General features: G+C 46.2%; 2 protein-coding genes and 1 long non-coding RNA gene across 5 annotated transcripts; 2 read left to right on the forward strand and 1 right to left on the reverse strand.

Moving 5' to 3' along the window:
- The first annotated feature begins 256 nt into the window (after positions 1 to 256).
- LOC112272497 lies at positions 257 to 12,097 on the forward strand. 2 transcript variants are annotated; one of them, XM_024463512.1, is made up of 7 exons: positions 257 to 378; positions 491 to 1,387; positions 4,730 to 6,616; positions 6,769 to 6,815; positions 7,713 to 8,481; positions 8,848 to 10,812; positions 11,543 to 12,097. In XM_024463512.1, exons 2-6 carry the CDS (start codon positions 498 to 500, stop codon positions 10,787 to 10,789), a joined length of 5,535 nt encoding a protein of 1,844 aa, XP_024319280.1. In that variant the 5' UTR covers positions 257 to 378; positions 491 to 497; the 3' UTR covers positions 10,790 to 10,812; positions 11,543 to 12,097. The 2 variants fall into 2 exon arrangements, with proteins under 2 accessions (XP_024319280.1, XP_024319279.1); XM_024463511.1 differs by having other exon boundaries at positions 8,848 to 10,785.
- A 3,567-nt stretch (positions 12,098 to 15,664) lies between these two features.
- On the forward strand, positions 15,665 to 17,710 carry LOC112268900. The gene is made up of 2 exons (XR_002960406.1): positions 15,665 to 16,190; positions 17,384 to 17,710. It is a non-coding gene; the product is annotated as an uncharacterized LOC112268900 (long non-coding RNA).
- Positions 16,849 to 21,881, reverse strand: LOC104584929 (disease resistance protein RPM1). 2 transcript variants are annotated; one of them, XM_024455171.1, is made up of 3 exons: positions 21,245 to 21,881; positions 17,303 to 19,353; positions 16,849 to 17,192 (listed from the first exon to the last, which is right to left on the reverse strand). In XM_024455171.1, exons 1-2 carry the CDS (start codon positions 21,736 to 21,738, stop codon positions 17,322 to 17,324), a joined length of 2,526 nt encoding a protein of 841 aa, XP_024310939.1. In that variant the 5' UTR covers positions 21,739 to 21,881; the 3' UTR covers positions 16,849 to 17,192; positions 17,303 to 17,321. The 2 variants fall into 2 exon arrangements, with proteins under 2 accessions (XP_024310939.1, XP_024310940.1); XM_024455172.1 differs by having other exon boundaries at positions 17,287 to 19,353.
- Between the last annotated feature and the right edge of the window lie 3,329 nt (positions 21,882 to 25,210).

Here is a 25,210-nt window from a genome sequence, read left to right on the forward strand (position 1 = left end):
CGATGATGAAGGAAACCTTCCTGCTTTTATTATTAGAGATAGATTCAAAATTCTGGTTGGGAATCGGTCAGAATATCCATTTTTCGGTGTGACCGGGGAAGAAAACAAAACCAGGCCGGTCTGGAATTCACCATTCAAACAAACAATTTTGGTGACAGATGAGTTGTATTGTACTAGCACGTAGTATTTTTAATTTGTGCTACCGTCCATAGGGTAGCGGGAGCAGCACGACCTTGGTGCTTTCCCCTATACAACGGAATATATTGGCGGATGCCCAGAGTCGTTGTTGAGCTGTGTTCGTTCCACACCATTCTTGTCCCTTGGACATCACCCGATCGAGCATCGTGCTCTAGCTCGTCAGATTTGTGATTACCTCGGGTACGGTTTCCTCTGATCTTCACATCTTATTTAAATTTCCTGCGCCTTCCATGGGTTACACATACAGATACACAGTTTGACATAGAAATGACATGTTGTGTTGTGCTAGCAGAGGCGGGATGATGATGATGGAGGGTTCAAGTTCAACTTGTGTGGCGATGGATCATGCCCCTGCCTGGCTTAAGCTGGCCATGGATGTTCCAGTCACTGCCCCGTTGGGCCCCATGGGCCCCCTGATCCGGCGCCTCTACGGGCCCGCGGCCCGCGAGCAGCAGGGCCGCCCAATGGCCGATATTGACACCGAGATCCAGCAGCTCGTGGAACAAGGCCTCATGGAGGGACTGTTCGTCTCTCTCAAAGGTCTGTCGGAGGCTGAGGACGCCAGCTTGAGCTTCACGGCCAAGTGGTGGATGAAGGAGGTTCGAGAACTCTGCTACGACGCCGAGGACCACTTCGACGAGGTTACCACGTTGCATTACTCCGGTGCCGGCATCGCCGCTCGGATCCTCCTTTGCATCTGCACCAAGCTGACTAGTCCTCCTTTGCACATCGCGAGTGATATCTCTGAAATAATGGCCCGTGTGAAGGACGCGAGTAAAAGACAGGAGAATTTCCTTCTTGCTCCCAATCCTAAGATCACCACAGCTGCTGGCTCTGCAGGGGAGGCCGCCGGTGTCCCAACGGACATGACTGGCGGCCGTCGTCGCTGGTGCCGGCGAATGGATGATCTCGTCAAGCTGCTCGCTTTCGATGACGAGAGCCAGAAACAACTCAAGGTGGTGTCCATCTTTGGGCTTGCAGGTGTTGGCAAGACGACGGCTGCTAGGGCCTTGTTTGATGAGTTTGGAGGGGATTTCCAGTGCCGGGCTTTCCTACGGGTGTCCCGGAATCCGGATATAAGGAGGCTGCTCACCAGCATCCTCTCGCAAATCAAGGCACCCCAGGTCCGTGGCTTCCCTGATGCGCAGATCCTTACTGCTAGTATCAGGGAACATCTGCAAGACAAGAGGTATTTACTTCACTTTAAACCTTCATACTGTATTTTAGGGGTTGTTTTCGATTCTTCACTGAGAAAGAACATTGGAAAAAATAAGGACAACAATTTGTGTAGGATTTTCCTCGGTTGAAGTGCATGTAAACCATGTAAAATTTAACAGTAGCGTGCAAAAAATTGTAGAAAATAATTTGTACTTTGTGCGGTATTGAAAATCAATGCTAGTCTGTTTAGGGCATTCATAGGTTTGGCGGTGATGCTAAATTTTAATTTTCTTGCAATGGAGATGATGTCAAATTTGCATTCAAATAGGACCCGTCAATGAATAAATTGTCTCAAACAATTCCATCACATCATGTTCCCATCTTCAGAGAAATTGATACCAGAACTCTAGTACATCTCCGAGTGGACAAACGAGCCCAGCTCGACGAGCTGGACCGAGCCCATCGCGAGCTGGGCCAGCTCGGCCCGAGCTCACCTCTAATTCAGCCCGAGCCGAGCCTCTAAACAGGCTCGTTTGGCCTTCGGGCCAAGCCAGGCTCGGCTCCGTCCCGCTCGCGAGCCCGCCCAAACACTGTAGCAACCCGATCGAAGGCTCTCCAATTGTTCCCATTCCTTCTCTCCCGTCCGTCCGCGCCGCTTAAGGCCTGAGCCTCGTCTCTCCACCTGACTCGTCTCCTCCTCTCCCGTCTCGTCGTCTCCCTGAGGCCGCCGCCGGCGAGTCACGCGCCTGCCTCCGCAATATCCTGAGCAGATCGATTATGTCTTCCCCGAGCCCGACGCCGCCTCCAGCCTAGCTGCTGCTCCGCGCCATGTCCCATGGTTGCTGGTGGCATCCGCCGCTCGCCGCACCTTCTCCTCGCTGGAGGCCGCACCCGCTTCTGCTCGCAGGCAACGCCGCTACTACGTGCAACTGCTTCTGATCGCCGCTGCCGCTGCGTGCCATCGTCCTCCACGCCGTAGCTTGGTCGCCCTCCTCCTCCTCGCCATGGCGTTCATGGCGGCACCGGACCGAGCGAGCCCGAGTTGGGTGCCAGACCGAGCCGAGCTGGCAAAAATGGCTCGGCAAATTTTCGGCCGGCGAGCTCGCGCGAGCTGGGACCGAGCCAGCCGAGCTGGCTCGGCGTCCACCCTGAAGTACCACCCCCACCCCCCCACCCCCCGCGGCTGTCGTTTGCTATCAGCCGCGCCGAAGAAGCACCGCCGTCAACGACGCAGTAGAGGCGGATACTGCCGTGCCACGCCGGCCGTGGCTTTCGCCATCGCATCAGATCACGATGGCATGGTTGCGCATCAGCTCGTTTATATATTATAGCTTCTTGATTACTACAGACGAGACCATTTATGTCCCACTTCTTGATTATTACAGCTCGTTTTGCACCGATTATTTTGGTCTAAAATTCATTTTGAATTTCAGAAACCATCTTGTATGATAGATACAGAATTGGCCACAGAAATCCAGTCTCAAATTTCATTAAATCACACCCAATTACTCTTCAAAATTCATCATTTTTTGCGGTTGTCTCTCACTCTACAAATTCAGGTGGTAGACAAATATGATCTTTATATCCAGAATTCAAATCCAACCAAATGAAATTCTATCAAAAATTGAATTTCATGACGGATGACATAAGAGCTGTCAAGGATTTGCTAGCTCGGAATTTTGCTAAAAAAACAAGTCCCCAACATAAAGCAGCAAAGTCACTGACATGTGGACCGGGGAGCCACCTCCCCATCCTTTTTCTATTTTCTCGGGCAAACCCCACTCCACCAGGTATAGGTGGCTATCGGGCCGGCCCAGCCCAGCACTATTTGTTCGGGCCTGGCCCGGTGGAGCCCGGTTTTAGAGGGGCCCAAAAGGTGATCTGCAGGCACAGATGCGGCACAAGGCACGGCTCAGGCCAGCCTGGCACGCTAAGTCCGACGGGCCTTTAAAAAGGCCCGAAGTCACCAAGGCCCAACAGGCTTTTTTCTATCCGCCCAGCCATAGTATATGGTTAAAAACAGTCTGTTGTACAACCAAACACAGAGGCTGACTGATGGAGATCTCGGGTTCGACTCCCCCTTGCGCCAGTTTTTATTCCCACCACCGATTTGTATATTAAAAAAAAGAAAATTGCTAAACGGGCCGTGCCGGGCCGGCCCGACGGGCCTGGGATTGAGGCCCAAGCGCGGCACAGGCGGAGCTTCGAGCAGGCCCGGCCCGATTTAATGTGTGCTGGGCCAGGCGCTAACGGGCCAAGCCCGCCGAGCTTCCGGGCTTTTCAAAAAAGCCCGCCCCTCGATGGCCACCTATACCACCAGGCACCAGGCCGCAAGTGAAATCGCAGCTTCCCCTCTCGCTTTCGTCCTCTTTCCGTCAGTTTACCCCCCCTTTCCCTCTCACTTTTAGGGTTTTTCACGGATGAGAAAAACCAAGAAATCAATCCATGGAGATGGTGACTCCTTGCCTGGAATTACTACGATGTGCAGACCCGGTGGTCGCTACACTTCGACCTATCGAATTTTTGCAGGGTTGCTTTGTTCGTGTCCTGGTCAAGCACATTGATTGCAAGTTTCGCCCCCGATTTCATCATTTCTCTTCTTGTTCAGACTGCTAAACTCCAACTCCTTCTTGTCCTACAATCGTCGGTAGAAATATAAAACCTTATGCCCTTATTTTGTTCTCTCCCCTCTTTTTTGCTTTCCATGAGATACGAATCTGTTAGGGAGTATCTTTGATAGAAATAAACAATGCTACTTCAGTAGTAAATAATAAAATTGTTAGAACTTTTACATGTTTTTTTATTGTATTACTCTAACATTTTATAAGTTATGCAATGCTTCTGGTTCTTGCGGTAAACTCAAGAAAATACTGGTTTAGTATGCGTGACACTAATACTGATGAAATGGTGATATCATTACACGTATAACAAGTGATGAATGTAATCACAGGCAAATAATAAACCAAACACTTTGTGGAATCAGGAGGGCAACCATGCCAGTCAGGTTACTCTCAGGCATGGAATAATCTCAGGCCTGTTGCTCAGGGTTGCCACCAAACAGACCTACTATCTCAGGAAAATGAATAGTATGGAGTATTTACTAGAACCATTAAACTAAAAAAATGCTGAAAGGTGTCTCAAAATCGTGAAGCAATTACAAGTCTAAGTATTCAAGTTTTTGTGTGTGCTTGCATAGTTTTATGGAGAAAAGATCATTTTTTCTGCTGTAGGCATAAAACCAATTTCAAATGTTCTAATAAAACATTTGTAAGTACTGAACTTGTTTTTACACAGATTCATTCAGGTGCAGTTTTTAGTTTTCAAGTAATTATTTCCTTCATTTTCCTTACCCTAACCTGAGAACATTTTGCAGATTCTTCATCGTAGTTGACGATATATGGACTACATCAGTATGGGATATTATTAACCGTGCTTTTCCTGATGGTGATTGCAGCAGAGTAATAACAACCACACAAGTTAAGGATGTAGCATTGGCAAGCTGCAGCTATCACCTAACGTATAGATATGAGATGAATCCTCTTAATGACGATCAATCAGCAGAATTGTTCTTCACTAGAGTTTTCGGCTCTGAAGATTGTTGTCCTGCAGATCTCATAGAAGTTTCATATGAGATTATCAGTGAATGTGGTGGTTTACCATTAGCAATTGTCAATATAGCCAGCCTGTTATCGTTTTGCCTCTTACCGGATCAATGGAAGCATATGCAATATTCTTTATCATCTGCTTTGGAGACAAATCCTACTTCAGAAGGGATGAAACAAATTATAAAACTTACGTACGCTAATCTTTCTCCTCATTTGAAGACATGTTTTCTATATCTTAGTATGTACCCAGAGGGCTACACTATCAGGAAGGATGAATTGGTGAAGCAATGGGTAGCTGAAGGTTTCATTGGGGAAAGGCAAGACAAAGAGCAGACTGCAGGGGTTTATTTCGATGAGCTTGTAAGTAGAGGAATGATCCAACCCGTAGATACCAATTGTCATGACGAGGTGTTGTCATGTACAGTTCACCACTTGGTACTTGATTTTATTAGGTACAAATCCATGGAAGAGAATTTCATTATTATTGTGGACAATCTTCAAACAACTCCAGGACTCGCTGACAAGGTTCGTCGACTGTCTGTGCAGTTCGGAGGGTCAAAAACTGCAGAGATACCGGAGAATATCATAACATCCCAAGTTCGATCACTCTTATTCTGCGGATTCTTGAAACTTGTGCCTTCCATTGTGGAGTATAGGTTTCTTCGTGTTCTTATTCTTCATATTTGGGCTGATCATGACAAAACGAGCTTTGACCTCACTCAAATTGATGAGCTATTGCTACTGAGGTATCTGAAGATTGAATGTAATATCACCGTCAAACTTCCAGCCAAGATTCGAGGGCTCCGACATCTGGAGACACTGGAGGTAGATGCAAGATTGTCTGCTGTTCCATCAGATATTGATTGTGCGAAGAGTTTACTGCACCTTCGCCTTCCAAGCGACAATGTGTTGGACCTTGATAATCCGACCAATCTGCAAGATCTTCATCTGACCTGTTGTGCTGGGTCGCTTCACCGTGTGGTTCGCAACATGAAGCATCTTGGTTCAATTCTGGGTAAGTGCCAGAACCTCCAATCTCTGATCCTGGATGATGCTAGTGGCTCTTCAAGCATGAGCATTTTGTGTGATGGCTTGAGCAGAGTGTCCCCTTCCCCGGTCCATCTTCAGAGGATCGAAGTTTTTCCCCAGGCTTGCATCTTTCCCAGCCTCCCCAAGTGGTTAGGACAACTCAATAGCCTCTGCGTCCTAAAGATTGCAGTTAGGGAGCTATCCAAGGAGGATATGGATATCCTGAAACGACTGCCTGCTCTTACTGCTTTCTCGCTGTATGTCGGGATCACCCCTGCAGAACAAATTGTCTTTGACAAGGGGTTCAAGGTTCTCTGGTATTTCAAGTTCACGTGCACTGCACTATGCATGGCCTTCTCGGAAGGAACAATGTCCAATGTGCAGAGACTCAAGCTAAGATTCAATGCTGACAAATTGGAAAAATATGATCCCGTACGTGCTGGCTTCGAACACTTAACGGGTCTTAAAGAGATCTCTGCGAAAATCGGATGCATTGGTGCTGATGAATCTGACAGCAAATCTGCACTGATGGACATCTTCAGGAAGCACCCAAGCAGGCCTATCTTCAATGTGCAATTGGTGGATCGAATTATTCAGGGCGACAAACATAAACGAGTTCATATGAGGTACGGAATCTCCTTCAAACAATTCTTTTTTCACATGGCCCCTCTGTTCCATTTTACATATACTTCAATTTCTCTACTGTATGCACCCAATCATTATACTTTTTTGTAAGCAGCATGAGAGCTACTAATAGGTTCTTTTATGTTATTACCAGGGTCTCTTTGCCAAGAGAGGAACTCTCTTCGTATCCACAAATACTAGGTAACATTTAGAATTCAACTCTGCCAACCCCATTTGTTCTAACCGTTGGTTGCAGGCTTGCAGCTAAACAATTTCGAACAGAGAAGTTGGTGTGATATTAATTTTTGGCAGTTTTTGCCTTCAATAATCGAAATAGTTCTGTTTCACAACTAATTACAAGACTTACTATATAATGTTGTGTAGTTCTTGCATTCTGTTACTGACAACTGCGGGCGTACATAAAATTTAATCACTTCCAGTTTTTGAGACTAACGTAGGTGCGTGATATTATGCTATTTACATCAATATTAGAGCAACTAGTGAGTGATCTTAATTTTATGAAGTTGAAATATATATCGTGAGCCTATCAGTTCAACATCTGCACGCGATTAGATCAGTCCATGTTTTGGATAGCGAGTTGACTGATTGGTCATTTGCACTAAACCAACAAGTTAACTACAAAAGTTCTTTTGCCCTTGCAGTTGTCACCCCTGTACAACTTATCAAGTAAAAATTGCAGTAATACTCTGTAGGGACACTTAAATTATGATACTTTTAAGCTAAGTATGTTATTGCAATTTTTAGTGCGTAGTATGGAATAAGGTTGGGGAGTATGATGGTTATACTTATATGTTGATCCAACAACCTTAAACAAAGACTTAAAATTTATGAAAATTCCATTCAACTCATGAATAGACACACCTACACAAAAATACTCCCTCCGTCCATAACTATAAGGCACATGATTACACTTGACAGCCAATAGGTGCAATGGTATATGGATTGGCCATGGAAGAATAATTTAGTTTAGTCGAGACCATGAAAGTCAAACATGAATTTCATTTCCAGAAAGATGGAGTAGTTAAACATTGTACTTCTGAGACCTGCCATTTTTGCTGATATAATTGTTTCTGGCAGGGGGGAAGAAGAGATGGAGGCAAATGAATGTCCATCTCACGAAGACTCTGCGAGGAGTTACATTTTTTAACTGTATTTACGCAGAGCCTCTGCGAGGAGTTACATACCTGATCATGAAGCTTCCACTCAATCTTGGTGACGACCTCGAATTCATCAAGCGAGAAATGCGGCAGATGTCTTCCATAATTGAGGGAAACAAGGAGGATGACCTGGAAGAGGAATGGGTCCCACAACTGCAGGAGTTGGTTTATGATATTGAGGACTACATATGCATTTACAGCCTGCTGAGGACCAGACTGTCAGTACACATCATTCCCCACATGAGCCACATGAAGCATCTGAAAGGTAGGATCATGAGCATACAGAACTGGCGTCATGCAGATATATCGAGCAAGATCATAGACACTGGTTCTACTGCTATGCCCAGGTCCTTCCCTGGAACTTCTCCTCGTTGTTATGTTCGGCAGGATGATCTGATTGGCATCGAAAATCCCAGAGATGAGCTTCTACAGCTGCTTATTCATGCTGATGACAGGCAGCCATGGATGATCTCCATCGTGGGGTGTCGTGGCTCAGGAAAGTCTACCCTTGCAGCAGTAGTCTACAACGACCACCGTGTCTGCCAAGAATTTGATGGCCGTGCTTGGGTTGTGGCGTCAGAGTGCAGAAATTCGGGGGACCTTCTAGATGAGATCTTCCAACAACTAGATCCGGAGAACAAGACTACCCGCAGTATTTACGGGTTAACGTGTATCCTACAGGATAGAAGGTAACCTCCTCCCACCGCACTTCGTTAGTACCAGTTGTCAGGTTAACTAAAGTTACTACAAACCATGTTTGTTTAAGACACATTACTTCTGGGTGAACCTTTTTATATGAAGCAAGACTGAAAGTGTAGTCGGGTGCAACAAATGCATGTCTGCTCTATGGCAGGGCAGTTTGGGTTGGGCTAAAAATGCGTGTCCATTTCTTAATTAATATGATTCATTTTGCTAGTCAAATTATCTCCTCAAAAAGAATGTAAATTATTTAGGTCCATAATGTTAGTTTGTATAACTTTACATAAAGTGGCAAAATGTCCACAGCTGAGTTTTTATGTTCCTCTGACAAGTTTGTTTCATATTTTGTACTCAAGGTGTTTGGTCGTCATTGATCAGGCTGAGCGAGGAGAAATATGGTACGATATATCACGTGCCTTCCCTCCTGACAGCAGAATAATAGTGACCACGAGTGTTCAGTCTGTTGTGGCCACCGCCGCTGGCTTCTTCAGCTCCCACAGTTATATTTACGCAATGCAAGGTCTTGGCGATGCTGATTCAAGGAAGTTATTCTGGAGGAAAGTTTATGGTTTTGATACTGAACCTGCACCTGCCCTGGTTGATGGTTCAGCAAGCATCTTCAAAAAATGTGATGGTTTGCCTCTAGCACTGGTTAGCGTGGCTAATTACGTGCGTGAGCATCACCAGGGGGGGAGGATTCAAAGGTTTGGTACTAACTACCAGGAAGCCTTTGGGCAAATGAATAGAGTGTTTGTCCAATGCTTCAACAGCCTGCCTGACAATGGTCACAGGACATGCTTGCTTTCTCTGAGCATATTTCCACATGGTCATCAAATTAACAGGAAGAGTGTTATCAGAAGATGGATAGCTGAAGGATTGGTTGCTGGAAATGCCGAACACACTGCGGAAGAAGTTGCTGCTGCCCGCTTCAGTGAGTTGATCAACCGGAGTATCATAGAGCCAGTGCTGATTGGCAACAATTCCAAAGTCAAGAGGTGTCGAGTTAATGGTGCAATGCTCGAGTTCGTCGTGAACAAAGCAATCTCTAAAAATTTTGCCACTCTGATTCGGAAGGATGAGCCTGTCAGCTACACAAATCCCCATCCTATCCGCCGGCTATCTGTTCAAGGCGATGGCGGCACCACAGGAAGCGGAAGTATTGCCACTGGAATTGGATTATCTTTCATTAGGTCGTTAACGATCAACAACAGTGAGGCCTTCGATTTCCAGAGGTCCAAGCTGCTTCGCGTCTTGGATTTGGAACGCTGCAAGGGCCTTGACGACATTGTTCTGGACGCAGTGTGCCAATTGCTGATTCTCAAGTATCTAAGCCTAAGGGGTAGCGATGTTCGCAAAATCCCCAAGAGAATAAGAAGATTACGCCATCTAGAGACGCTGGATATTCGAGGGACGAAGGTGAATAATTTGCCAATGGAGGCTATGATGCTGCCACGATTAGTTCATCTTTTTGGCCGTTTTGAGCTACCTGAAGAGCTCAGATATGAGATGGAAAAGAGTAAGCTTCAGAAGTTCTTGTCAGAAGAAAGTAGATTGCAGACATTATCAGGATTTGTCATGGAGAAGAATGGTGGTCTTGAGTCCATAGTGCTTCACATGAGCTCCTTAAGGAAGGTTAAGATATGGTGCAAAAGATACCCGTGCTCCACCAGTGCGATAGAATATGATGTTTCTTCCATTCAGAAGCTCTTTGCTGGTAGCAATAATGCTCTCGAGTCTATATCAATCGATTCCGACAGTTATCCTACGAATTTCCTCCATTCTCTACAAGGTCCCTGTAGGATCAGCTCCATCAAACTGCGTGGGACTCTACTCCAGCTGCCTAAATTCCTTTCGTCTGTTGATAGTACTCTCTCAGAGTTGCAACTTTCCTTTACTGGTCTGAGCTGTGAAGAATTATCTGTCCTGCAAAACCTACGCTGCCTGCTTTACCTGAAACTGTCTGAGGTTCGCCAGGGACTCATTGGTGGTATCTTTGAAGTCCGAAGTGGTGGATTCCCAAGCCTTGAACGGCTGTGCTTAGAGGCTCCAATGCTTCCAGAAGTACACATCAAACAAGGAGCCATGAACAATCTCACCTCTCTGCGGCTGCTCTGTCTGCCGGAATATGCAGGATGGCGTAACGTCAAGGGCATCGAACATCTCCACCGTCTCAAGGAAGTGGTACTCCACCATTCTGTTGATGCCGTTGGACTGGAAGCTTGGAAGCAGACGGCAGTGAAGCACGAGAACAGGCCAAAAGTATCCAGGGAGGTGGTTGAATCAATAATACCCTGGTAGGGCAATCATCTTGTGTGTTTACGGTACTCTACTCTCCCTTACATCGCTCCTCTATTACGTTGTTGTTATCCACATTCAGTTGATCCCATTTATCACTTTGGATTATGCCTTCATATTTATATTTTTGTACTTTCATTTTGCAAACACATATTTGTGTACATTTTCTGTTTCCCTGGTTCATGCTTGTATCCATATTCTTGTTGGAGTCAGTTTATTTCCAAACAAAATGAACACAATAATATAAGTGCATCGGATGTCTCGACCTTGCTTATGTAAGGCTACTCTGCTTGTTGTACTAAATCCCGGATTGGATGAAAACTTACATTCAGTGAAAAGTTAAAAAAAAAATCCGTCCTAACCATTAGATCATGGACTGGATTAAAGGCACTTAACGCATTTTATTATGAAAACCTCCTCATAATTAGAGGTCCAAGTTTTTTTTCTTCATAAAAAACCATTTAAGCGATTAGACATTCCACTTTCATCTGATTCGTTCATTTGAGATCTAATGGTTAGGATTGAGAGTTTTCAGGTTTTCACTGAATGAAAATTTTCATCTGATACATCCTCTAGATCATGACGGCACCTATAGCTGTCATAAAACTCTCTCTGTTCTCTCGCAATTTCACGTGAGCGCCCTCCACCAGATCTCCGCCATGCACTTTTTTCTAGCTCAAGAGCGCAGGCTGTACGTCTGGAATGCACTGGGAGTTGCCGATCTCATTGCTCAAAGTCTGATGTTGGACCGTGCAGGCTCTGCTGTTTTGGAAGATCTTCTAGCTGGTGTTCATGCTACTGAGACATATGACACCGGTGACATTTGGGAAGCTCTCGGCCGTTGCATGCTGGTATTTTTGGTGGGAAAGGAGACAACTGATGCATGGAGAGCCGATCCAGTCGCCTGCCAAGACTGCTTTATCGATCCGAGCGCTGGCTATGCTCGTTCCTGTTCGAACTTCGAAACCAAGTGGTATGCAGCGCCGTGGTTGGCAAAGACCTGGTGATGGTATGCAAAAACTCAATGTGGATGCTTATTTTGTTTGAGGAAGGTGCGACTGGTGCTGTTATCAGGGATGCTACAGGCTTGTTTGTGGGTGCGAGGAATCGCTTCATCCTCATTGTCATGATGCCATGCATGATTGCTGAAGCGGCAAATCAAGTTGCGCATGATCTTAGTTTAGGCCGGGTTGATCCACCGAATGTTTGGTTGGACAATCTTCCAAGTTTTCGCACTCCTTTGCTAATTGACGATGTTAGCCATGATGGCTTTCTCGGCTCTCCTAAGCAACCAGCGCAAAAAAAACTATTTTTAATAATTTACGAAAAATGGTATGGAATATTGAAACTAGTCACAAATGCGTTCGTTTTTTTTTACAGCAAGAACCTCTTTATTCATTAATAATCATAGTTACATCTTTAATCAAGAGAGGTACTACGCTGGTGGGTGGGTGGGGGCTGCAAGCTGATGCGCCACCGAATTGGCCTCCCTTGGGCAGTGGCTAAAAAAGATGTTCACAAAATCTGATGCTAAACTGGAGCAATCATCAAAAATAGCTGTTGTGGTAGAGTAGTTTTGTCCATCTTCATTATAGCTTGGACGACGTCCATGTTGTCCGAGGAGAGGGCAATACGGAGAGCTTCTAGCCCTAGACGATGTGGAGAGCGTGGGCTTCGGCTGAGAGCACATCTTGCACCACCTACAGCTTGAATGTGATAGCAAAGATAAACCCCCCAGAAAGGTCGCGGATCACATCGCCGGCAGAAAGGGAAACTTTGCCCATGTATGAGTTTTGATGAATGATGACAACATGGTTGATGAACTAATGAGTTACACGGAGTGTTTCAAGTTTTAGTTCCTCAGAAGAATTGGTTTAGCCAGCATCGACGACCCCTAAAAATTGAAGTACAGCTACAGGCTTGAAGTATGAAGAACTCAGTGAAGAACGGAGAAGAACATTGAAGCGTAGCTTTCTTAATAGTCTTTCCGTAGCTTTTTTCTTCATTTGAGTATAGGCATGCCGTACTATTAAGGAGGGTTTGAAATGTGAAGCTGGTTTAGGTGAAACCTTTTCTTCATGTTCACTTAGGCAAAAACCATTTTTGTGTGTGTGAGTGTTTTTCATCGGAATGAAGAATGAAGCATTTCAAACTTCACAGAAACTTCCGCGTGAAGTCTTCACTCTGATTTCAAATGTGTTTGAAAATCTTTGTCGCGTTGTGATTTGATCACGTAATCTTTCCGCTGTGAGACAACGGGATAAAGTGTGAGTTGGGGTCTCAGTGCTCACTTTATCCAACGGGTCGGAACGGCTAGATCTACGAAGCCGAGGCTATATAAGTCGACCCACCCTGAACGGATTCGACGGTGACCCCAAAGGAAACAGTTTTGAAATACACTTGAAGAAAACCCTTAGAGCTGAACTGAGCGTGAAGAATGGGATCCATTCTCTAGCTGAGCACTTGAAGCTTATTACTCTTGGTGACTGACATCACCTAGACGGCTAGGAGTCAGTGTTGAAGAGCAATCAAAGCTTGTGATTCGCTATCAACCAGTCTGTGAAGGTCTGAAGATCACCTCAGGATCTACCACGAGTAACTAGGCGAAACTTCGGTCTTAGCTCAGAAAGATTGGGTGGACTTGTGTGTCCGCGAGTCTTGTGTGACTCAACCTCCTCAACGGAGACGTAGGATTGTGCCAACAATCTGAACTTTGGAAAACAAATCATCGTGTCTTCGTGTTCTGGTGATATCGTTCCTCACTCCTGTATTCTTGCACCGGTTGAAGTAAATATGTTATTGCTGTTCTTACTTCTGTTGCTGCTGCTATACTCTAGTTTTACATTCTTCTTTCCGCTGCAACTCTAAAATTTGCTAAGTTAAAATCTCTGCTGTTGTGACTGTTGTCAGTCTTCAGTCTTAATATTTTGAAGAATCTTAAAACTGGTTACATTCACCCTCCCATTCACCCTCCCTCTGTGACGTACTCGATCTTTCACCTGCTGTTCCGCAGAGATTGTCCGCATCAAAGGAGGCATCCACATCTTAACTTCACACAGTCAGATGGAGGTTTGGTCCAGCCATGCCTGGCGATTGTTCTTCTCGGGAGGGAGCGCCAACAAAGTTGGCAACGAGAGCATTGATAGAGAAGGCGGATCGCTTCGGTGTTCCAATCACCTCGCCTTGGACACAACACCGCCTTATTCCACCGCAGAAACTAGGCAGCAGTGGCTAGCCTTTCTCTGATGTTGTCCATCTGTACCTAAAACGAGATGGGTGGCATGGAAGAAACTCCATGATCGATGAGCCCGAGCGATCAAATAAACAAGCTTCCTCAATAATTTTCAGAAGTTCAAGCTCATGCCAGACTGTCCTAGCCACTGATGTGTTCGTTTGGCTATTTTCAAGTAGTCTATTTTTTAAGAAATGAGTCTTAGATATCAGTCGACGTTTGAGAGCTGTTGTATTAAGATCTGAGGGTCATCTCTATTCTCTCATTTTTCACTTGCTATGGTTGGATCAAGATCTGATGGCTGGCAGGGGGCGGAGCTAGGGAAAAAAAATACCCAGGAGCACAACTTTGACATTCATATGAAATAATATGCAATTTCAACCAAAAATCTCTTTGCCCGGTGCACTCATGCTGCTAATCCGTGGAGCACCATCAAAATCTAGGTATAATTAGCACTAATTTTTTTTGGACCATACTGCATGTGCACCGGGCACGCAACACGTAGCTCCGCCCCTGATGACTGGTTAACATGTCGATTGATCTCTAACAAAAACCAGGCAGAATTATCAATAACAAAACCGATTCACTCTTTCTAAATTTATATGCGTGGGTTGGTGGACCAGGGGCCTCGATGATCGTCCGCTGACAGGCTTTTGGTGAGCCTGACCAATTGGTAGATGGCTTTCACCGTGTGATTTGATTTCTGTTATTACAGACGGCTATTAGTATAGGTGGCCATCAGGCCGGGCCGGGCCAGCACATGTTAATCGGGTCTGGCCCGGGCACGGCTCGATGAAGCCCGGTATTAAATGTGCCGGGCCGGGCTGGCACCTTAAGACAATCTCTCGCCCAGGCGCGGCTCCAGGCACGGCTCGAGCCGGCCTGGTAAGCCCGACGGACCTTAAAGAGGCCCCTTGAAGGAACCAGCCCGACAGCTTTTTTTTGTATGGCAGCAAATGAAAATGGCTCAACAAGGTCTTTTCTAGAACTTTGCAGAACAAATAAGGGTTGGCCTTGTGTTTTTTTTTCGGGCGTTGCTTCCATGGAGGAGACGGCACCGCATCGGAATAATTTGCTTATGCTTTTCCTCCATTTTGGCGTCACTTCAACCAGTGGCGTCGAGGGGCAGGTGGCCCAGTCATCTCGCCGATCTCTGGATTTGGTGAGATTCGTGTCTAGTGGTTGTCGGTCGGCACTCTCACGGGTGGCGATCATGTCGTCTGCTATTGTTGTGTTTGCTTCCTTGCAATTGGGCGAGTGGATGATGGTAGGCGACGGTGTTCCTCTTCTTCAACTGCGTTGGATGAAGTTGATGGCGTCAAGTTCTGGTGACCACGGGGAAGATCCTCGGTCGACGTGCCACAAAGTTTCGGTCTCGTTGCTTGCGGCGGTCCTGTTCATCGGCTCAGAAAACATCCTTGTACGCGATGATGCTCTCCCTGATGTGGGTTTGACGGCTGTTTACCTCTTTTTTGGGCGCCACCATGGTGGCGGCGGAGGACGATGGTGGACAAAGTTTTGACGAGACACAAGTTTCTCTAAAGCTGGAATTGCAATTTTACTTTTTGTGGATTACTTTGTGCGAAGTTGCTTAATAAACATGTTTGTGTCATACTGTAACCATATGTGTAATCTCTGCAAGTGGATTGTCTAATGAAATAATATATGGTTACTTCAAAGGAGGTATCAGGTTGAGTGCCAAGGCCAAAACATTTTTATTTCTGAGGAAGAGGCGATTAACTCTATGCCGGGCCGGGGCGGGCTTCCGGGGCCCGGCCCGATGGCCACCTATGCTGTTAGTATTGTTCCTCCACCACGGGTGGACGAAACAACTGCCTGGTCTACTCCCTCCCCACTCGCTCCCTTCCCGAACCGGCGCCCCTCCTCTTCCTCCTCCGTCCCCATCCGCCGCCGCCGCTTCCGGTTCCCACGCAGCTGCCTCCTCCCCTTCTTCCTTCGTCGAGCGCCGCGGAATCCTCCTCCTCCTCCTCTCCCGTCGCCGCCGCCTCTCCTTCCTCCGTCACCGCCGCCATCGACATGATCCGAGCGAGGGCGCCGGGATCCGGCGGCGGCTCGACGAGATCCGATGCCGCTGGGGACCATGCCGCCGTTGATGGGCGGATCCGGCGGCCCCGCCGCGGATCGTGCCGGCGGCCTCCATCCTCATCGGCGGTGAGTTTTCCCCCTTTTTTTTAACTTTTCTGCAAAAATAAAAGGTAAAATAGAAAGTAAAAATTAGAAGCTCTAAATCGAAAAGTAAGAATTAAATGTTGGAAAAGCAAACGCTAAAAAAAATTAAAAGTAAAAGGAGAAAAGAAAATTAAAAGCTGGACAAAAGAAGCAAAAAAAAAAAACTTATTCCGACAACCCATTTTTTGGGCTGTCGGGAATTCGTCCCCTCCTTCTGATTTTGGTGGTCGCCGACCAATTAGCCCTGCCCCTTACTGGTCTTATATAATGCAAATGATGAGCAACTGGATCGATGTACTTTCATATTTTTTGATGTAGTGAACTCGATCAATTAATCCGCACACTGATGTAAGAGTCTGTTATATACTACTCCCTCTGATCCATAATAATTGTCTCAGATTTAGTACAATTTTGTACTCCCTCCGTTCCTAAATACTTGTCATGGCTTTAGTGCAAACAACAAGTATTTAGGAACAGAGGGAGTACTTACATTGTACTACATTTGAGACACTTATTATGGATCGGAGGGAGTATCTATTAACAACCAACCGTCTAAGCATCCCTACTTTGTTTGCATGCACAAACAACCAATTGAGCTCAAGGTCACGAAGCATACTTAGGTTTAGGGACTCCTGTAATATCACGTACAAACATAATATCTGATTGTAATATGATGTTCTGCCAACAAAATGGCAGGGATAATACATACCGATGTGAGATCAAATTTTAGTCGTGATTACAAAACATTTTCGTGCACTTGTGTGAAACACTATACTAGCTAATTCTCCCAAAATTGAAAATAGATGAAAATAGCATAAAAGCAGATACAGGAATACAATACAGATATAGAGAATGAGGACAAGTTTTTCGTCAATACACCCGCAACCAACGATGATGACAAGTTGTATTGATGAATTGTCCAGGAAACAAAATCTCCGCATCCGGACTCGGAATGAATGCCGCAAACTAGCATTCGATCAATACCTAGCAGCATAAGAAATGGAATGCAAGTGTCAATTGGGTATATACTGCACACGTTAACTGGATGAAAGTCTTGAAATATAACACTACCCAATACCTATTATGCGACATACCTACGGAGTCACGCAGAAGCTACCACTCCTCTTCGATTTCGGATCCAGTAATCACTTTGCTAACTCTTGTGTTGACTTCAGTTGCAGCTGTCCCGGTGTCAACCTTGGCCTTGGGTATGGAGAGGAAATAATTCTCATAGTTGCCATTGATGGAAAGCTCGATAAGATTACCATGGCGAGAAGCTTCTTCTCTGATGACAGCAACTGTGTTAGCTACGCCCTCAGCGCTTGTGTAGCGTGACGAGTAGCAGAGGGTAATCTTGTTGAGACCCTGAAGGTGCATGATGCCTGAGGGGCTTTTATCTGCTGGGTAAACATAGAGCGTTAGCTGGAGGTGCTTCAGACATGGCATAGCTCCCTCCTGAAAGGTTACCCACGGCGCCCTGCAGTCGAAATTGAATTTCTCAAGGCACGGGAAACCGGCACCGCTAGTAATGGCCACTGGTTTCCTTGGGATACCAACCAGTGCAAGTGCAAGGCTTGTGAGGCCTGGCAGACCTCCAAGTATGATCAGATCATTTGGCTCTAGTTTGGATACTTTCATCTGTAGCTTCTCAATAGCTCTGAGCTGTGCTATCCACCTGGGAACTTCCAGAAATGTCCCGACCACCTTGAGCTCGTCCAGTAGAGGAAGATTGGGGGATGCTGGAAGCTTGTCGCTGGGGCTGGAATCACCATAAATTTCCAGGAGCCGCAGATTGGCACACTTGCCTATGGAAGACAGTAGCTTATCATTCCGCTCCTTGTCGGCAGGCCCATCATGCAGCACGAGTGCAACCTCCCTTACTTGTTTCAGCTCGCTGATCTCCTCCATGACACTTGCCGAGCATTCTCGCGAATCGACGGCACCGAGAACCATTACTGATTTCAACTGGTTACTCCCAGCCGGCAACTTCACACCTCCAAGTGAACTAGTTTGACCAAAAAGAAGGTGTGTTAGTTTAGGGAGCTTAACAACTTCCTGGGGCAGCTCTTTCACCCTTGTCTGCCTTACGTCCAGGGTCTCCAGGTGAAGCAGTTTCCCTATCTGTGAAGGGAGCTCAGTGACCTGCGTCTGCTTCAGACTCAGGTACTTGAGCTGGATCATACGGCAGATATCATCCACAGCAGAGTTGTCCAAATCCTTGCAGCCATCTAGATCCAACACTCTAAGATACCCCAAATGCTTAAATGGAACCAAGTCTGCAGGAGCAGAACCAAACATAGTTACAGATCGAACATGGGATAGATCCATTTCTTTCGTGCCACTGCCAATAGAACCCTCTGAGTCAGAGAATTGGATAGACAGACGGACAGGAGCCGTCAGAGAGGTATTTGAAATACGATTGCCAGCTGGCAGGAAGGTAACAAAATGTTCTCGCTCAGATACTAGCCTAAGATCGTCGAACATTCCATACTTAACTTCGTAGGTCACCTCCCCAAGACTGTCATCATGCCCCACCGGCTGAATCATACTCATGTTGACAAGCTCGCGAAAGTACCGATTTGCCACTTCCTCACGACTGTACGACCCATCTTCGGACACGAATCCTTCAGCGATCCATTTTCTAACAAAGCTGCCCCTCTCAATTCTTTTCTTCTTGTGGGATGTCGCCAAGTACAGAAGGCAAGTCTTCAGAGTGATGGGAAGAGAGAAGTGATTGAATGAAAATATCCTTGCCGTGTCCTTGACATCTTTGTTATCACCGTACGCAAAGCTAATAGAGTCGTACACCGTAGACCAATCCTCCTTTGGTTTACTAGCCAATAAAGTAGCTATTGTGATTATAGCTAAAGGTATGCCACCGCATTTCTGCAAAAGCTTTTTTGTTGCCTCATCCAAGATAGGACAAGGGTGTGTGCCTGTACCACTGGAAAATCTTGTATTGAATAACATCCTAGATTCATCCGGAGAAAGTGGTCCTAGTTCGTAACTTTTATCGGCCGTTGTAGCGACATCAGTAATGCGGGTAGTCGTGATTATTCTGCTTCCACAATTACTATCCAACAAGGCACATCTCATTCTTCCCCATGATTCTAGATCCCATATATCATCAATCACAATCAGATACCTATGTGCATGACAATGCAAGAGCCTTCAATTAGCAAAACTGTTGATAGTATAGTAGTACATAATTATATAGAAAACAAGAAACATATCAACCAGGTGGGAATTAATCTGAAAATATCTATATAGACCTCTTCCACTGCTTATTGATCTACTTGTGTGCCCTGTGCCCTCGATCTCAGCCGATGCATCCTCCCGCTCCAGTAAGTCAGTGGAAAAACTCTAAAAATAACAGTCGTAACAATAGGCAACATTGCAACACACAACATCTTGAAGCATAATTGTGGCAACCAATATAATCTGATGCAACATATTAAAGGATTTGCCCATTAAAAACACCTTAACTATTTAAGTGCAACATCAATGTACAACAGTGCCACTGCTACACAAAAAAGTAATCTCACGCAACACTAGAGAAGATATATCAAGTTGCAAAATCAGCTTACGAACACTACAATATTTAAACATAAAAACCCTCAACATCAAGACTATAATAATGCAACATAAAGTTAGAAAAGCAAGACATATAAAACATTTTACTGCGTCACCCCAAAAGATGACCATATTTGCAATAAAAGCATCGGAGACACAACATAGGGTCGCTGCCGTCAAGTGCATGTAAACATGCATGGGTGCATCATCATCAACCCCTCATTCCTACCGAGAGCATCTCTAGAAGATCTCATGTATCGGCCCGATCCACAAAATAACCGCTACTGTACGTATTTGATCGGTTTAAAATGACCCAACATCCCGGGTAATCGGCCCGATCCAGAAAAAAATTATTTCGGGGATCCGAATATGCTAGCCCAAAAATCCCAATATAGCCGGGTGGGAGTTCGGTTTTGCACGCATCCGCAAACACAACAATCCGGTTGATGGGAGGGAAATCTTCGCTCGGTTTTTTTTGCTTCTGCGCCATCTACTTTGCCCCACGCCGTCCGACCTCGCCCAGCCGCCTGACTTCAGCATGGAGCCAGCCGAAGCACCAATGATAGACTGCTTCGTTGTGCGGCCCCAATCACAGCCAAAGCATAGCGGTCCCCAAACCAGCAGGCGCAGGCGCCAAACGCAAGCGGCAGGGCAACCACTCCGTCTAGAGACCCTTCCCCAGCCGGCCATTGCTCTAGCTCCCCTCTGTTTCCTCTTGCAGTGACGGTGCCCGAGTCTTTCTCCGCCATGGCCGGACCGAGCGGGGTCTTGCAACGGTCGACAGGCCCGAAGTGGCAGGATTTGGAAATCATAGGAAAAGGAAAAGTGAATGATTGGAATGCATGCACACTTCAATCCTTTGGATTTTTAAATAAGGCCTTACCTAGTTATTAGAATTCTTAGGAATTAGATCAATCTGGATACAATCCATATGAATCTAACATCTCTATTCCTATGAAACGAATGCTATACATAGGAAAAAAGCTTGACGATTGAAACCATGTAAAAATCCTTTAAGAATTCTTCAAACCGAATGAGCCCTAGGTGTTTGACAAATTGCTTGCTTGGCATCTAGGCTCGTTTTGTGTATGAGACTCCGTCTGCATGTTATTCGGTATTTCTATATTTGTACTCTATTTTTTATCCTATTTTTGCATTGGTTTCATGCAGGCCGTTGGATTTGGATTTGATGGCTGATGGGGGTGGCTAAGTCTCATGGTGACTTCACTCTACAGCTTCACCGAATCCGGATCCAGGTTGAAGGGGAGGCGTAGGACGTCACCATATTTGTATCAAAGAGATGCAACAAGAAACATGTATCGATTTATTCTATTGTTAAAACTCGAGATGAGATATCCATTGCAAGAAACTTTTTTATATTTTTGATTCCGTTGCAAGGCATGGTCAGATTACTAGCATGCTTAAATGTGTAGTAGGATTGGTGTGGTCAGTACATTTATTACCTCTTGTCCTGAAGCAATTCTCTGATTTTGCAGATGAGTTCTCTTTCAGCCAGCAAATCAACATACTCCTTGTTGTCAAGTTGATGGAGCATCTCCTTGAAAACTCTCTTCATGTCAGGATTTGGGGACAAGGAGACAAAGGCCTTGGAATCGAACTGCGATCGGAGGGTGTCATAGACCACTTTGACAAGAGTTGTCTTGCCCAGTCCTCCAAGCCCAACAACGGAGAGTACCTTGAGCTCCGGTGTGGCCATACCTGCCAACAGAATCTCGGTAACCTTCTTCGCCTCACGCATACGGACGAACTCCGCATCGTCCCGTTGATCCTCTGACACCTTGCGTAGGGCAGCCTGTATCGTCTTCATCTGCGTGGAGAGGAACTCCACATCATTCTTCACTTCATTCTCCCGCAGCTTGTCCGGGTCCTTGAACTTCTCCAGCTTGGGGATGAGGGAGCCCATGGCCCTCATCGCCAGCATCACCGTGAACTCCATGGCCCCCTAGACGGTGACCCCTTCCGCTAGCGCTAGATGCATGGTACGTCGTTCAACTTTATGGCGCTGGTTGAGGTGGTTGTTCAGACAGCCATTAGGAGAAGCTTGAGGCAGGCTAATTTGAACATATATAATCAGAGGGACACCAGCTAGATAGCCCAGCCGGGGTTGGAATTAACTTGACGCGATAGGCACCTTTTTCTTTTCTTTTAATTTCCTTTGTGCTACGTAGCTAGACGGCATCTAACAAGCAATGTTGTTTGTTCTACGTGGAATCTTACCGGTGGTTCCTGTCTGACGTAGGTACCCATGCGCGCATGTTCCTTGCTGGACCTAGTCGCCTAATTTCCTCCTGTATACCAGGTTAATTAAACAATTTCTAGTCGCCATGAGAGGTTGTTTTCAACGCTCGTACATAGAAATTTTCAGATCTAGATCGTGACCCATGGACACTAGAAGTTTCTGTTAGACAAAGAGATCAAGGTTATTCAAACATACGAACCCCTTAATTCTAGGGCTGCTCATGGTTGGTAACTGACTGATTCAGGCTGGTCTAAGGCCAACACCGTGGTTGAATAAAAAACAATTACGTAGTACTCTACAAATGTTATTCTGGGACAGTTAGTAGTTAATTAGTAATGTGATTAGGTGCACCTAGCGATATGGCAACTACTAGCGTACATGAAATATTCATTCACCAAGTGGACGACGTACGCATTTCTTAGGGTATTGTACAGCAAAGACGACACCAAGACGAGACATCATACATGACAACAGCCAAATTGTTTTTTTTGCATATAATACAAGTACGAGCGCAGTCGTCTGACTGTGTTGCCTTAGAGCATCTTCAGCAGGGCCTCTATCCTGTTTTTAGAGGCTAAGACCAAAAAAATGTCTTCAACAGGACTCCTATTCAAGCCCTTAAAATAGAAAGGCCTTAGAATGCCCCCTCAAGCCCCCATTCCCAGGGGCTCCCCAAGGCAGCCCCTATCCATGCCACGTCAGCATCTCCACGCACAATCCCATCTTCCTTGCGCGCCTCTTCTTTCTTCTGCCGCCCCCGAGGCCTTCGTGCGTCGCTGATCCAACCCCGAGCCGCCACCGGTTCGCCTCATCTCCCATCCGCTGCCATGCCTCCCTCCTCGCTCCCGCGTGCCGCCGTTCCGCCGCCACCCCGCGACCTGCCGCCCTCCGCCGTCCCGCGACCTGCCGCCCCACGCCCTCTGCCGTCCCGCCGCCCCCCGCCGTCCCGTGACCAGCCGCCCCGCGTCGCCCCATGCCCTGCGCCGCCTCGCGACCAGCCGCACCAGCCCGCGCCCCGTCGCCACACGCCGCCTTGCACCCGCGTCCGCGGCCCCGTGCTCCGCAGCCCCCACGCCCTGGCTGCCCTGCGCCCACCTTGCCTAGTAGCAGGTGGCAGCCATGGTTGGGAGAGAGAAGCCTCATTGAGGTGGAGAATTTCAGTGGAGAAGAAGGAATCAAAAAAAGAAAAGAAGAAAGAAAAACGTCTGTCAATGACAAGTAGGTCTCACGTGTCCTAAAGAAAAAAGGGGCTGGAAAATAGAGGCTACTGCTGAAGTTGGTTGATTTTTTTGGGACCCTAGAATTTGAGGGGAGCCCCTAAAGGCTGTTTAGGGGCTTTTTTTAGGGACTCCTGCTGAAGATGCTCTTATATTCTTTTGCCGAATGGTAGGCACGTACGATCGACGACAAACAAAACTACATCATTGATTCACGTAAACAATTACCTTGATTTTGTTAAGACTTAAAAAAGTGTTTGATATATATACACATCAGCGGCAGCGTCAGTGTTGAACAAGTGACCATGATTCTGACAGCTGACAGACAAAGCAAGGTTAATTAAGAGACGGTGCCGCCCGATCGAATACATGGAGAAGCCAACATCGATAGGATCGATCACCATCACCTTGATTTGGTCGACCAAGCCTTCCATCGCGGTCGTCAGTTTTTTTCGAAAATTAAAATCTTGATGTCAATTTCGTATATCCGTCCCTCTGATCTCAAACGTCCGGCGCCCAGCCCCAGGTGTTCTACACCGTGTCCACGAAACCCGCCCGGCCGGACCGTGGTAGCTTTGTCCAGAAGTTGCCGGAATTAATGGAGCCAGAATAAGCGAGACGTCGCGATCAAGCAAGCAAATTAATCCGTGGATGCTGGCTGCCAAACTTTTTGACATGCCAACTCAAATTCATTTTTTGTGTAAAGTTGACAAGCTCATGGGCAAATAAACTCTTGACCAATAATATTTTGATAACCAAATTTTTGGCAAGATAACGTTAGGCACAAGAAAAACAGCCTAAAAAACTATATACTCTCTCCGTCCAACAAAAGATGTTTCAAATTTGTTAAAATTTGGATGTATCTAAACATTACTTAGTGTATAGTATAGATGCATTCAAATTTAGTTAAAGTTGAGACATTCTTTGTTGGACCGAGAATGTATCTCCGAGATGGATAAGCTGAGGACATGGGTGGGAAGCAGTAACGACAAATACCTCAGAATGATCCGGGCATTACGTTCTAACCAAATCTCAAGAAGCACTAACAGGATTGGCCCGCACTTGCTCGAGCCAGACAAGAATGAAAGAGGCTTGTCCACCATTGAGGCCTAATTCGGTTGAGAGAATCCCGGTGGGGATTGACAGGAATTGTTGGGATTTTAGTTCAAATTCTTTTCAATCCCTCCGGGAATGGGTGGAACCGAACGGGCCCTGAAGGAGTAGATCGGGGGGCTCGGAGTCTAGAGCGCCCGGTCCCATCCGCTAAGCATATCGTGCCAAATCGATCTCGCAAAAATGCATATTGCATAAGAAAATGGTCGATGGTTTCGAGCTCTTGATCGTAGAGAGGGCAAATAGCTGTCTTCCCCGAGGACAAAAGGTCTTCGCGTATTTCTGATTGCCTTCTGGGCTCATCCTCAGAAACGAAGCCAGTAGCGCAACAGGCTAAGGGCTGATGCTGCTCTTGCAAGCATGTGGCTTCTGCTGATAGTTGAGCCCTGTAGGTGCAATCAGAAGGTTTGGAAGAAACAAGTTTTCTGGCAATAGTTACCTGTGATGTCTGCTGTTTTGTTGGTTTCGTTAAAGATATATTGGGGTAATCTTAGTGCTGGATGACATGCTGCTGTAAGGTCTTGGCAGCCCCCTCTCCCACCCGATCGAATTGCATTCAAAGACGATGCAAATAGCAAATACTTGGGCTTGGTGCTTGTTACAGTCCATGAATTATATGCCACCAGATACTCCATTGTAATTTGTGGCATATACAAGGGAGTCATCCAAATGAGATATTGTAGTTGTGGAAGCCGGCAAAGGCTGGATTGATGCTGCTCAGTGGCGGACTAGGTTTACACTATCGGATGGGACAAAGAACTGGAACTGCGTTACTAATATTGGGTGAGGCAAACACGCTATATATGTTTCTCTTTCTAGCGTGACACCGCCCTTTTGGG

Source organism: Brachypodium distachyon, chromosome 4, assembly GCF_000005505.3.
Source record: "Brachypodium distachyon strain Bd21 chromosome 4, Brachypodium_distachyon_v3.0, whole genome shotgun sequence".
In the NCBI taxonomy this organism is placed as follows: Eukaryota; Viridiplantae; Streptophyta; class Magnoliopsida; order Poales; family Poaceae; genus Brachypodium; species Brachypodium distachyon.